Genomic DNA, 12,497 nt, shown 5'->3' on the forward strand with positions numbered 1-12,497 from the left:
GACGCACTTCCCTTCCCGTGTGGCACCGCGGAAACGTAAGTCCGTCCAGTTCACTCTCTCCTCGAGCAAGCAAGCAGCCTGCCTCTTTTGCCGTCGCGCGAGACATCTCAATCGCGCGGTACGCGGGCCCCGCATGCCTCCCCGGCTGCTATTTTTGATTCCGCCCAGCCCAGCCCAAGTGCACCCGCTCGGCGGTGCGTCCACGACTGGCGGGAATGGAGAACCTACACTACAGTGAGTAGTCGATGGGTACTGCACGGCTCCTGCGCGGCGCCCCTATATAAGTGCACCCGGCTCAGTGTTTCGATTCCCACACATCCCACTCGCTGACTTGCAGCAGCACTACCACCACCAGCAGTCCAGCGCACACCAATCCAGCTGATTTCGAGCACGACCAGCTCTTGCCCATCAGCCACCGTCGTAGGCTACTGTCATCCATGGCCATGAGGAACGCGACGCAGCAGGTGGTCCGGGCCTTGGAGCCGTCACTCACCAGGAGCCTTCATGTAACGTCGCTTTCCTTACTTAGCCTCTAGATGCGTCTTGACACACTTGACAATGCACACGTGAATTTGTCTATCATGGTAAAATGTGTTAGCGGTGGATTCATCTCTGCTTTGTTTTTGTTCTCCAGGCGTCCCCGGGCAGCAAGAAGATCGTGGGCGTGTTCTACAAGGGCGGCGAGTACGCGGGGCAGAACCCCAACTTCGTGGGGTGCGTGGAGAACGCGCTGGGCATCCGCAGCTGGCTCGAGTCGCAGGGCCACCAGTACATCGTCACCGACGACAAGGACGGCCCCAACTGCGGTCAGTCACCACATATGATACCACCTCCAAATTACTACTACTACTACTAGCGGCGACCATTACGTTGGTAAATGCCAAAAAATAACCAATCATGCACCCTAATCGCTACAGAGCTGGAGAAGCACATCGCGGACGCGCACGTGCTCATCACCACGCCGTTCCACCCGGCGTACGTGAGCGCGGACCGGATCAGGCGCGGCAAGAACCTGGAGCTGCTCCTCACGGCCGGGATCGGCTCCGACCACATCGAGTTGCCGGCGGCGGCGGCCGCGGGGCTGACCGTCGCCGAGGTCACGGGCAGCAACACGGTGTCGGTGGCGGAGGACCAGCTGATGCGCATCCTGGTCCTCATGCGCAACTTCCTGCCGGGCCACCACCAGGCCATCAGCGGGGAGTGGGACCTCGCCGGCATCGCGCACCGGGCCTACGACCTGGAGGGCAAGACGGTGGGCACCGTCGGCGCCGGCCGCATCGGGAAGCTGCTGCTCCAGCGCCTCAAGCCATTCGGCTGCAACCTGCTCTACCACGACAGGCTCCGCGTCGACGCCGCGCTGGAGGAGGAGCTCGGCGCCGCCTTCGAGGAGGACCTCGACGCCATGCTGCCCAAGTGCGACGTCGTCGTGCTCAACATGCCACTCACCGAGAAAACAAAGTACCTTAATTACAAGAACTGACTTTGCCAACCAGATGCTCGACGTTTCTGTCCATGTTGTGATTGCTTCTCTCTGTTTGCTGTTCTTCTTCCAGGGGCATGTTCAACAAGGAGAAGATCGCCAAGATGAAGAAAGGCGTCATCATCGTGAACAATGCTCGTGGAGCAATCATGGACACGCAGGCAGTGGCAGACGCTTGCAAGAGTGGGCACATCGCTGGTAAGAACAGATGAATTCCGGTCTGCTCTCTGACATTCCTTCTGCAAAGAAATATACACCCGCCATGCTCATCGTCACATAAATAACCGGTTTTAAAAAACTCCCTTCTGTTGTGATCAGGATACGGCGGCGACGTGTGGTACCCGCAGCCGGCGCCCAAGGAGCACCCGTGGAGGTACATGCCCAACAACGCCATGACCCCGCACATCTCCGGCACCACCATTGACGGCCAGGTCAGTCGCACTACACAGCAAGCTCCAAGCCTCGCTAGTCGCTATGCTCCATTGGCTAACCGGTAAACAATTTATGTGGTGCAGCTGAGGTACGCGGCCGGTGTGAAGGACATGCTGGAGAGGTACTTCAAGGGGCAGGACTTCCCGGAGCCCAACTACATTGTCAAGGAAGGCAAGCTCGCCAGCCAGTACCAGTGAGCGTCCATCCATGGAGCCGCAGCTGCACGCCTGCACGACTCCCCGTGCCAGTTGCCAGAAACTAAATAAAGATGCTTGGCCGTTGCAATGGCCATCAGCCAAAAATATATCTATACCTAAATAAAATGGAACAAAAACTGGTTGCTTTCATTTGCTATCAGCTCCCTTTGCTGTATTTATTTTTCGTAAACTGTCCTTCACTGTATTTCGTTTGAACTATAATAAAGTCAAAGTGTTGTGCAAAGGTTGTGTTCAACCTTGAAGAGTGCAGCTCCTCATGATATTGTACTGACAAAAAGATTATTGTAATGGCGTCTTCATTCACCATAGAACATTCGACTTTCCCATGAACAACCAAGCAAGCAAGTACATATGTATGCCCAGTCAAAAAGAAGCAAACACCAATCAGGAACTCAACCTCTGCAAAAAAGTCTTGCTCTGCACAGTAACTTTGCTGAAACAGAGTTTATGGCTAAATGGTTGGACCTACAGCACTAGTTAAACATAGATATTTTTATTCAAAACTAATTGACCCTGGTTGGCTTGAAATCTGAAGAATGCACTTTACCGATGTTGGAGGGAAGCAGTGTCTACTTGATAGACTGCATCCAGTGTACTACAAGCCTAGTAATGGGTAGACACATACTCAATAAGCTCTTCACTGATTCCATCAAAGTAAATCATGGCAAATTCTCAAAGTTTGAGTGCTTTGAAGCCTTCCATTAGTGCATCAGTGTGCTCAGGCTTTCCAACTGAAATACGAATATAACCCTTCAGTTCCTTCTTGTCATAGTGGCGGATCATCACTCCCATCTTTGCAAGATCCTCCTGCAAATATTTTTCACTAATTCAAGTGAATAAAGTTGCATGGCCTGTATTGTTCAATGGGCGTAAATTGCATATATATTTTTTAAGTGTGAATAGCAATGATCTCGAGCACAGATAACCCATATCCCAGTTCCAGGTTCTCAACATTTTGTCACCTCAAAATCACAATTAAAGGGGCTATATTATCTCAATGAAATAAGGCAGAAACTTGGACAGTGCAATAATAAACAAGCCAGACCTTTATTTTCTTTGCATCTTTTCCTGACGTGACTTCACACAGAATGAAGTTAGCATGACTGGGAAATGGTTTTAGGTAAGGTATTCCTTTGAGAAGATTATACAGCCTCTCCCTCTCTTGAAGTAGCAGATTTTTCACACTCTTCAAGAATGAAAGTTCCAACAGACATATTAGCCAAGTTCAAATTGTCAAAATGATGTTACATTTAAATTATCTTTGCGAAAGATGTACCTCCAAATAGACTGGGTTCTGCAATGCAGCACATGCAGAGACTTCTGCTGCCACAGAAACATTATAAGGCTGCTTGGCCCGCCATAAGTATTCAATAATGCTTAGAGGAAATGCTCCATAACCCACACGAAGCCCAGCTAAACCTGCATCACCGGTAACTCGTGAATAAATTCACTTCCTTCTGATTCTTCATAACACATAACCTTTCTATACACACAAACGATAGAACACAAATCTCACACCTGCTCGTTTGCTAAATGTTCGAAGGACAATCAAATTATCATGCTTCTTAACCCATGTCATCCTTGATTGAAGGCTCGAAAATTCAACATAAGCTTCGTCCAGCACTACAAGTACCGGAAGGTCAAGGATCTTTAAAAGATCCTCATTGTTGATTACACTGACAAAAAAAATGAAATGATTCTGTAAACACTGAAATATGAACAATAAGCAAAGCAAATAAATTGACACGACGTTAGTGGCAATGATATACCTGCCATCAGGGTTGTTTGGAGATGTCAAAAATATGCATTTTGGCTTCTCCTGTTCAACCATTTTGACAATGTTTGCAATGTCTAGGGAGAAATCAGGAAGTCTTGGGACTACAGCAAGGAATGATGAATGTCATATCAAATCAGGTTCAGAAATTACGTATGATTTAACAGATAAAAAATCACGGAAGGTTTAATAAATAAAAGTCCAATAGATCATTAGCTACCTTTGATGACAAGTGCAGCATTGACTGAAGCGTCAAACTCATACATGGTAAAAGTTGGAGGGCAATCTACAATTTTGTCACCTGGTTCAAGTACACATCTGCATTTGAACCATTGATGGTTACTCAACTTTGAGATTAAGATCTCAAAAAAAACAGGTGCAAGCTGCGCTAGAAACTAACCTCATAATCAAATCAATAAGCTCATCAGCACCACATCCAACAAGTATGTGCTCAGTTTCAAGACCTGAATCTTCAGCGAGAGCAGCACGCAAGTGGCGGCTTTCAGGATCAGGGTACACATAAGGGAATTTTAAATTTCCTAATGCTGCAGCTACCTGTACAGAAACAGGTATCCATTAGATACAGAAAAGAGAAGATATGGGTTGTCTTTGTGCCCTTTTGTTGCTCATATTTTTCTGTTACAGGCTCAAAAGGATACATGATACTAGTATGCTACTGTTTTTTCAATTGAATTTTGAGACTGCTTCTAACCAAATTAGCAATGTTACTGCTGAGATTTCATGTCCTTGTGAGTGACTAAATACTACTCCCTCCGTTCCATATTGGTTGTCTCAGAAATGGATGTATCCAGACGTATTTCAGTGCTAGATACACTAGATACATCTGTTTGAGCGACAACTAATATGGAACGGAGGGAGTACACGATAGAGGTCATCACTCATTAGAGTAATCCCAACACGGGAATTAGAAGTACGCACCTCCGGCGGTGGACCATATGGATTTTCATTGGCGTCGAGCTTGATTATATCCTCTGGTTTACGGCCCAGCCGAGCAGATAACACCTAGCAAGAGTTGGAATTTCCAAAGTGATCAAACAACATCAAGGTGTCACAAATTACAACTTCGATACAAAATTCGGCAAGCTGAGACGCCACAGACGCTCGTTTTCAAACATTTCATTCCCGAAGCATTTCCACAAGCACCTCGCAAGCGCAGCGAAAAGCGGAGCATCTTTCACTCCACGGTGAAGAGAGTCTAAGCGTTGGACGGATAGGGATACCTCGAAGGGCAGGATGGGCTGGTACGCGGCGAGGCTCCTGAGGTGGTGGCGGATGAAGGAGGCGCCGCTCGGCCGCGGCTCCGCCTCAGCCACCGCCGCCGCCGCCGCCGCCGCGGGCTCCTCCACGGGAGTCGCGGACGCCATGGGCCGGAAGGACACCCTCGACGCCTGGCGGCGCCGCCCCTCTCCGGAGAAGTGGGAGACGGCCGGCGACGGGCTCCTGACGCGGGCTCGGACGGTACAGTCCATCGACGGCGCGGTTGGTTGGTGCCACGGACGGCCGGCCGAGTGCAGCCGAGCGGAACGGAAAAGGACAGGCGGCGTTTCGGCCACGTGAGGGGACAAGTGGCGGAGGCCCGGCCACGCCTTTGCTGCGCTTTGAGATTCGTGCTGCCGCAGGAGACGCGGGCCCCGCTGCCTCTTGCGCGCCTGGGTTCGTTCCTTGTCTGTCGGTCTGGTCGTTTCGGCGCCGGGGTGGGGCGTGCGTCGTCGGCTCGTCGGCGTCGGCACCGATGAGATGCGGGCGTCCGGGCGCGCGGTTCACGAAGGATTCTGGCTGCCGCGACCGCCAGGATCTCCTCGGCCGAGGCGATTCGCGGCGCGGCTGCCGAGGGATTCTGCGTGCGACCGCGGGCATCTCCTCGGCCGAGGCGACTTACTATTCGGCGTACGGCAAGGCGCTGCACGGCGCGGCTAGCGGGGCCGAAGCCGTGCCCGTGGAGTGGAGCCGCACGTGCAACGGTGAGATCTTCGTCCGGTTGCTGCTCATCTTCCGTGCCAAAGTCGCCATACGCGTACGCCTGACATCGCGGCTGCTTTAGAGTAGAGCGCGGTGGCCATCAGGCAGGCGTCTCAGTTTTGCGTGACTTGATCTGTACGTACCCCTCGTCTCGACTCGACGACTCGTGGAGCTTGTAGTGGTAGGCAACAAGCCAATCATCAGCTGGACAGCTACGGAATGGAGTCGCTGTCACGGTAGTCATGAACCGCCCGGCCGATTGACCGATGCCGACCGCGGCAACGACGTGCAGTGCAGGGGCACGACGAAACGCACGTACGGGCGTACCGGGTGGGCAAAGCATACATACATACTACATCCAAACCAAGCATATTGAACAAAGCAACACGAGGTGGTTACACAACTTTGCCCCCCAAAAGGCGTGGTTACATACATAACCGTTTCCTCGGAGGATCAGGTTCGGAGAAGGATCAGGGTTCTCAACTCGAACTATTTCTAGACTGCTCTTCCGGTCACTATCTGTCTGTCTGCAGTGATTAAACCAAAACCCGCTGTTTATTGTTCAGGATTGTCCCTTTGATTGATAGGCGTACCATGATGATAACATATGTACAGTAAGGAATGGAATCATCAGTGCAATGACCGAATGATGCCCGGATGGAAAAGTAGAAACCTCATCTAGAAGCTGCAATGCAAGCCGCTTGCATCAAACTGCATCGTCGTCGGTGCCTAATCGCGCACTCTCTCTAGGACTACCGGCAAGCTCAAGCCTGCGTACATCTGATCCTCCGCGGACACGGGGTCCCCCTGCTCCGTCCGGCCCCAGAAGCTCCCGAACCAGAAGAGCCCCTCCTGCTCCACCAGCGCCTCCCACACGCCGTCGTCGTCGCAGCCGTCGACGGCGAAGCACCTCTGCTTCCAGCCGCCACCGCCATCATAGTCGTCCATGGCGAAGCATTTCTCTTTCCAGCCATCACGGACGTCGCCGTCGCTGCCGCTGCACTCCCCTCCGTTGATATCCCTGAAGGTGGCTCCGAAATCGCCGTCCAGCAGCTCCTCGAGGCGCCGCCTCATGCCGGAGGACGAGGCCGTGCTGCCGCTTCTGGAGAGCCTCTTCGCCGCGGCGGATGCCGATCTCCTCCTCCTCCTCCTGTGCCATCGCCGCAGAAAGACCCTCTTGGACTTGACCACCACCTTCCGGGGCAGCCGGACGAAGAGGAACACGGTGATCTGCAGCACCAGGCACGGGCAGCAGCAGCACACCACCACGCAGTCCATGGCCACCAGGCCGGCCTCCGCCGCCGCGCAAGACATCGGTGGTGGCGGGAGGAGGAGGAGAGGGAGAGGGCATGGACGGAGGAATGGGCAGCTGCTAGAGCTTGGCTACTTAGCTAGCCTAACTGCATGGCTTGCTTGGAAGAGTGAGGCAGAGGCTTTGGGTTGCTTGGGCCGCCCGAGTGACTTGAGGGGTCGCCCTCGTTGATTCTTCCAAGCCAACTCATGCCACCCCGCTTATTAGGCCAGAGCTAAGGTGTTTCTTGTACCGAAGTTTGGTCTACGCATCCAGGAAGCGAGCGGCACGCGTCGGGGCAACCACGCGTATTATGTGAGTGCATCACGTGCTGCTATGTATGGCCTTTCTTGTGTCTTCGGGTGGATTGGTTAACGGATTTCCGTGTATCGTCGAACAGAAAGGGTGCGGTTTCAGAGCTATTCTTGGACACTTGGACTAGTCGATCGGGTAGCGGCCAGTTGCAGAGAACCGACATCCAACATGAGAAATGTGACGGTTTCAGTCAACTAGCAGCAGACTAACTTTCCCCTTTTTAGATGAAGTCGGCATCATTACAGGAGTCCCGATCACTATGGTTGTGCAAGGAAAATTATATAGATTCATTGTGTAGGTTGGGGCGCTAGATATGATCCGTATCTAACATATCTGATAGGCTTATGCAATGCTCATGGGAAAATGCAGCGAAATGTGCTGTCATCGTATTATTTCACGATTCATACACCACTGAATACGAGGAAAACAGAGCACTTCAACCGAAAATTACAAACACTTGAATTAAAAACTTTCCATGACCTCTCTTCATGTTTTTATCCATGTTTTTTTCGGTAGAAAGGAAATTAAAGATTGTTCAGTGGGCTTCTTCCTAACCCACAAGACAAAATAAAACAGAGTGCCGTTCTCTTGTAAAGGAAAGCTTTTATTTCACGAGGGAACCTTCAGCAGCACAGCCACTGCACTGGATCCGAAAGGCAGTTAGATGTCAAAGGGTTGCCTCAAGAACGCCTCCATTTGCTTCGCCCTAGTCCTGATCGACATGTCAAACACCTTCTGCCCAAATTCAATCACCAGTCCTCCCATGATACTCTGGTCAATCTGCAGAGAAAGTACAATTTGAAGTTTGTTCAATATTACTTGACACCTCGCATGCTATAGAGATACCTTTTGGATCAAGGACTTACCTTTTGTTCAACCAAGATGGTTTTGTCTTTCCCAAGGATATCACGCAAGGTCTCCTTAAGTTCTTTCTCCTCCTTCTCAGGAAGTGGCTATCAGCACAAAACAGATAAGTCAGCAACCAAAACCAAACTATTGTCAACACAGTCAGGATCTATAACAGAAGTTGCAGAGAGAATGCATCCACGCATTGGCAAACCAGCTTAAAAAACATGAGACAAGTTTTCCACAATTTGTCAAGGTAATAGCTCCTCGTTAACATATGGCAGGAATTCTAAGATAAAGCCTGTTAGAGTTTTCTCCGACAGAGCTTGTCAAATGAATAAGTTCCAACTCAATCAACATATGGCAGGAATTCTAAGATAAGCCTGTTAAGAGTTGAACTTCGAGTGATGGCAAGTACAAACGTTCCAACTCAATCCAACTAAAAGACTTCCTACTGCCATAACAAATAGTTTCGGATCAATTCAACTCAACTTTATAATTTCAAGAAATGAATTTTAGCTCATGCAGGTAACTTCTAAAATATTATCAAACAAAAAAAATCCTATTTTATCTCATGCAGGTAACTTCTGCATTTAAACATTTTTGCAAACAAAAAAAAAATCCTATTTCATCTCAATGAGTACTAAACCCCCAAAGGCAGCAATTTGTTAGTTCACTGGATCATGCTATACTATTAGGCACATGAAAGGAGAGCAAGCCCAACTAACAAGCATTTTAGTTGCAGTTGGTTTCTGTTGGTGCGGAGCAGAAGGCAACCCTACTTCCAGCTTGAAAGAATAGGTTATAGCTAACTACAGGGACATATCAACAAAAACAACAGTAGTAAACCAGGAAGGCACAAGGACTTCATAACAAATTAATATACGAAAGAAGACAACAACTGGTCATTTCATGTTACCAAGAATCAAGGTAAGGCTAATCATATGCACATGCATCAAACTTCCTTTAATATGTGATGAAAGTGAACACTGAGAAATTCGACCAGCGTCAAACACACAGTGCTCTTAGTAGCAAGAGACAATAAATAGTGGGATATCAGGTTATCAACTTACAACAACAGTCCTGACAACAACTTTCACCTCCCCCCTATGTGCCATGGTCAAATCAACAAATCTCTCAGCAATGCGTTCAACATATTTCAGTCTTCCATTGGATGCCAGTGCAGCTTCACATAAAAGAAAAAATTAGACGGGAATAAAATTCCTTATAACTAAGTTCTCTAAGTTTTAGATTGTATGCATATCATCACTTATCAGTGATACCATGTACCTTAATTGAAAAGAAACTCCTGCGATCGATACTTAAATTAGGTTGTTAACTAACACAACTGAAAACAACATCATAACAGATAAGAAATGCAAACGGTGTTACTTTGATTGAAAATATTACTGCAAAAGAAAGCAAACTGTTGACAAAGCAAGCAACAATGGAAACAAAGAACTAAAAATAGTCCCATGCATTTGGATTGGTACATCACTAAAGCACATGCTGCTAAAAACTATAACTTAATATCTCTTATTATAAGCACCTACAATGAACTTCATTAGACATAAGAGGTTGAGTGGATTGGAAGCATACACAAGAATTTCTTTGTGATGTCAGTAAACCCGGCTTCAGAGAATATTTCAGTTATAGCCTTCACCCTGGTTTCTTTAGGCACTGATGTGTCCTTCATGAATTGAGAAAACATAGGGCTCTTCTTGGCTGCCCCTACAACATCGAGAATCTCAGATTCAACTTTTTCCAACGAATTTGAGTTGGCTGCTGCAAGGAACAACGCACTAGCGTAGTTGCCCGTGCCACCATACAGAGCTTTTGGAACCTATTATGGCATAAGAACACAAGTAAGGACAAAACTACAGATAAAGCCACCAAGTAACCAATTTACTGAATTGCACAAGTACCATTAAAAAACTGAAACAGATTATGTAAGACATAACACGAGAGAATACATCCATCAATGGTATGAACATTTTTTGTGCTGCGATTGATACACTAAACAAATGCAACGTGAACAATCTGTCTTTGCTGAGTAAAGTAATTTGAGTGATCATTGCAGTATGTGATAGCAACAAGCATGGTTACTCTCCAATAGAACAGGAGATAGTTTAAAGTCAGTGAAGGCTAGGTTTCTCAAAATCAGGTAATTTTGGCCATAATGAGATAGCAACAAGCATGGTTACACACCAATAGAACAGGAGATAGTTTAAAATCAGTGAAGGCTAGGTTTCTCAAAATCAGGTAATTTTGGCCATAATGACATATGGAACCCAACAAGAAAATGTTGGTTTCTTTGCGGAGGCAGGCAGGCAAACATAAACAGCTGCATGATTCTTATGGTCCCTCAATAAGTTGACCAGACCGTCAGAGCAATATGCGCCACTCACAACGAACATAGAATCTCGCGGTCCTAAACTGGTACATCCGCAGACCGCAACACAACGACAACAGCAACAATCCAACCAAATGCTTGATCTCGAGTTACCTTGATCTTGTTCTCCTTAGGCTTATCCGCCTCCGTTGCAAGCCCCCTCGACACCTGCATCATAAGTAGCACGTCAAACCCAACGAATTAACCCGAAGAAAAATCACACGGAAATCGATTCGACGAGACGACAGATTTGAATCAACGGGGGGAAACTATCCAAGGATGTCAGCAACACAAGGCGAACCTAGATCAGGTAAGGGGATCGACGGGCTACCGAAATCTGAGGAAAATGGCATCTTCTGATTAAGCCAAACAAAGCGGGGGGCAGGGAAGGGAATCGGTACCTGAGCGACGGCCGCGGATTCGTTAGCCGCGAGGCGGGCTTGGAGGAGCGGGAGGCCGGATCTGAGGTGCCGCGCCGCCATTTCCGGTTCGTTCCGCGGTGGTGGGGAGCGAAACCTAGGAGGAGATCGGGTCGGGTGAGAGGAGGAAGAGACGAGGCTGCGGGTCTCGTAGAGTGCGATGAAAAAGGTGGGGGCGATGCGCAGTGGAGCGCCTGGGCAACCACCACAACACCACACTCTGGAGCGGACCAACGATCCAGAGCCCTTTAGGCCCTGGTACTAATTAGGCCTCTGGGCTTTGTCAGAGCTACTTGTCGAAATCACTAATTAAGTACTCGTTACAAAAAACACTTCATCTTCTCAGGTCAACCGTGCGTCCAAATCTTAAACCGTTTTCATCATTGGATTCCTCGCGTCGAGATCTTTAAAACTAGATCCCATGTTGATAGATTTTGACGAACTTTTTTTCACGAAAAAAACGGACGAAAAAACCAAACCGGGAGCACGGTTTTTCCCTTTTCGAAAGAGGCACGCCCGTGCCTCTCGCGAAATCACAACCGTGCCTCTCGTGGAAGTAAAATCGTGACTCTCATGGAAAGAAAAAAAACGGAAAACGCGTTTTTTCCCTTTCCAAAGAGGCACGCCCGTGACTCTCGCGAAAGCACAACTGTGCCTCTGGCAAAAGCAAAACCGTGACTCTCGCGAAAGAAAAAAAAAACAGAAAACGCGTATTTTTTTCCCTTTCCGAGAGGCACAGCCGTGACGCTCGCAAAAGCACAACCGTGCCTCTTGCGAAAGCAAAACCGTGACTCTCGCGAAAGAAAAAAACAACAGAAAACGCGTTTTGTTTTTCCCTTTCCGAGAGGCACTGCCGTGGCTCTCACGAAAGCACAACCATGCCTCTCGCGGAAGTAACACCGTGACTCTCGCGAAAGAAAGAAAAATAGAAAACGCATTTTTTTTCTTTTCCGAAAGGCACGGCCATGACTCTCGTTAAAGCACAACCGTGCCTCTCGCGAAAAAAAAAGTGACTTTTCAAGAAAGAAAAAAAATAAACGCGTTTTTTCGCGCAAAAAATTTTTTTTTGGTCGAAACGCTAAGGAAGACCGGGGAAAAACCAAAACGTCGAAAAAACCGGGAAAAAAACCGTTTTAAAAGCCGAAAACGCGTGCGGAAAAAAAAATCTTGAGGGAATGTCCAGAGCGCGACACGTGGCGAATGGCTGAGAGCGCGCCAAGTGGCGCTGATCGTTGTGAGGCTCCCAAAGGAGCGCTCGTTAACTAGTTGCTCCCGCTACTTGTTTCTTTTTTGGCTCGCCCGTTGCGAGACTTATGGGCTGTTTGGTTTGAGACAGCGCAAGCCTTGCCA

General features: G+C 48.6%; 4 protein-coding genes across 4 annotated transcripts; 1 reads left to right on the forward strand and 3 right to left on the reverse strand.

Annotated features, from left to right (window-relative positions):
• Nucleotides 1–271: 271 nt before the first annotated feature.
• LOC123145246 (formate dehydrogenase 2, mitochondrial) lies at nt 272–2,387 on the forward strand. The gene is made up of 6 exons (XM_044564617.1): nt 272–506; nt 635–806; nt 918–1,458; nt 1,554–1,678; nt 1,799–1,911; nt 1,996–2,387. The coding sequence occupies exons 1-6, from the start codon at nt 438–440 to the stop codon at nt 2,107–2,109; spliced, it is 1,134 nt and encodes a 377-aa protein (XP_044420552.1). The 5' UTR covers nt 272–437; the 3' UTR covers nt 2,110–2,387.
• Nucleotides 2,388–2,398: 11 nt separating this feature from the next.
• Nucleotides 2,399–5,499, reverse strand: LOC123145245 (histidinol-phosphate aminotransferase, chloroplastic). The gene is made up of 9 exons (XM_044564616.1): nt 5,146–5,499; nt 4,844–4,927; nt 4,305–4,459; nt 4,125–4,222; nt 3,900–4,008; nt 3,649–3,806; nt 3,407–3,549; nt 3,176–3,316; nt 2,399–2,937 (listed from the first exon to the last, which is right to left on the reverse strand). The coding sequence occupies exons 1-9, from the start codon at nt 5,392–5,394 to the stop codon at nt 2,803–2,805; spliced, it is 1,272 nt and encodes a 423-aa protein (XP_044420551.1). The 5' UTR covers nt 5,395–5,499; the 3' UTR covers nt 2,399–2,802.
• Nucleotides 5,500–6,256: 757 nt separating this feature from the next.
• Nucleotides 6,257–7,402, reverse strand: LOC123145247 (uncharacterized). Its single transcript, XM_044564619.1, has one exon. The coding sequence runs from the start codon at nt 7,196–7,198 to the stop codon at nt 6,614–6,616; it is 585 nt and encodes a 194-aa protein (XP_044420554.1). The 5' UTR covers nt 7,199–7,402; the 3' UTR covers nt 6,257–6,613.
• Nucleotides 7,403–7,846: 444 nt separating this feature from the next.
• Nucleotides 7,847–11,388, reverse strand: LOC542932 (ATP synthase subunit O, mitochondrial). Its single transcript, XM_044564618.1, has 6 exons — nt 11,130–11,388; nt 10,843–10,896; nt 9,936–10,179; nt 9,410–9,522; nt 8,357–8,443; nt 7,847–8,270 (listed from the first exon to the last, which is right to left on the reverse strand). Exons 1-6 carry the CDS (start codon nt 11,208–11,210, stop codon nt 8,151–8,153), a joined length of 699 nt encoding a protein of 232 aa, XP_044420553.1. The 5' UTR covers nt 11,211–11,388; the 3' UTR covers nt 7,847–8,150.
• Between the last annotated feature and the right edge of the window lie 1,109 nt (nt 11,389–12,497).

Source organism: Triticum aestivum, chromosome 6D, assembly GCF_018294505.1.
Source record: "Triticum aestivum cultivar Chinese Spring chromosome 6D, IWGSC CS RefSeq v2.1, whole genome shotgun sequence".
Taxonomy (NCBI): domain Eukaryota; kingdom Viridiplantae; phylum Streptophyta; class Magnoliopsida; order Poales; family Poaceae; genus Triticum; species Triticum aestivum.

Bases quoted from the DNA above. Each gene is read 5' to 3' on its own strand.
- LOC542932 (XM_044564618.1), bottom strand. From the start codon at position 11,210: ATGGCGGCGCGGCACCTCAGATCCGGCCTCCCGCTCCTCCAAGCCCGC. The intron at 10,897-11,129 runs GTACCGATTCCC...CTTATGATGCAG, and splicing joins AATCCGCGGCCGTCGCTCAG to GTGTCGAGGGGGCTTGCAAC. The intron at 9,523-9,935 runs GTATGCTTCCAA...TTTTATGTGAAG, and splicing joins CATCACAAAGAAATTCTTGT to CTGCACTGGCATCCAATGGA.
- LOC123145246 (XM_044564617.1), top strand. From the start codon at position 438: ATGGCCATGAGGAACGCGACGCAGCAGGTGGTCCGGGCCTTGGAGCCG. The intron at 1,679-1,798 runs GTAAGAACAGAT...TGTTGTGATCAG, and splicing joins CAAGAGTGGGCACATCGCTG to GATACGGCGGCGACGTGTGG. The intron at 1,912-1,995 runs GTCAGTCGCACT...TATGTGGTGCAG, and splicing joins GCACCACCATTGACGGCCAG to CTGAGGTACGCGGCCGGTGT.
- LOC123145245 (XM_044564616.1), bottom strand. From the start codon at position 5,394: ATGGACTGTACCGTCCGAGCCCGCGTCAGGAGCCCGTCGCCGGCCGTC. The intron at 4,009-4,124 runs GTAGCTAATGAT...TCCTTGCTGTAG, and splicing joins TGCTGCACTTGTCATCAAAG to TCCCAAGACTTCCTGATTTC. The intron at 3,550-3,648 runs GTGTGAGATTTG...CCGGTGATGCAG, and splicing joins AACATTTAGCAAACGAGCAG to GTTTAGCTGGGCTTCGTGTG.
- LOC123145247 (XM_044564619.1), bottom strand. From the start codon at position 7,198: ATGTCTTGCGCGGCGGCGGAGGCCGGCCTGGTGGCCATGGACTGCGTG.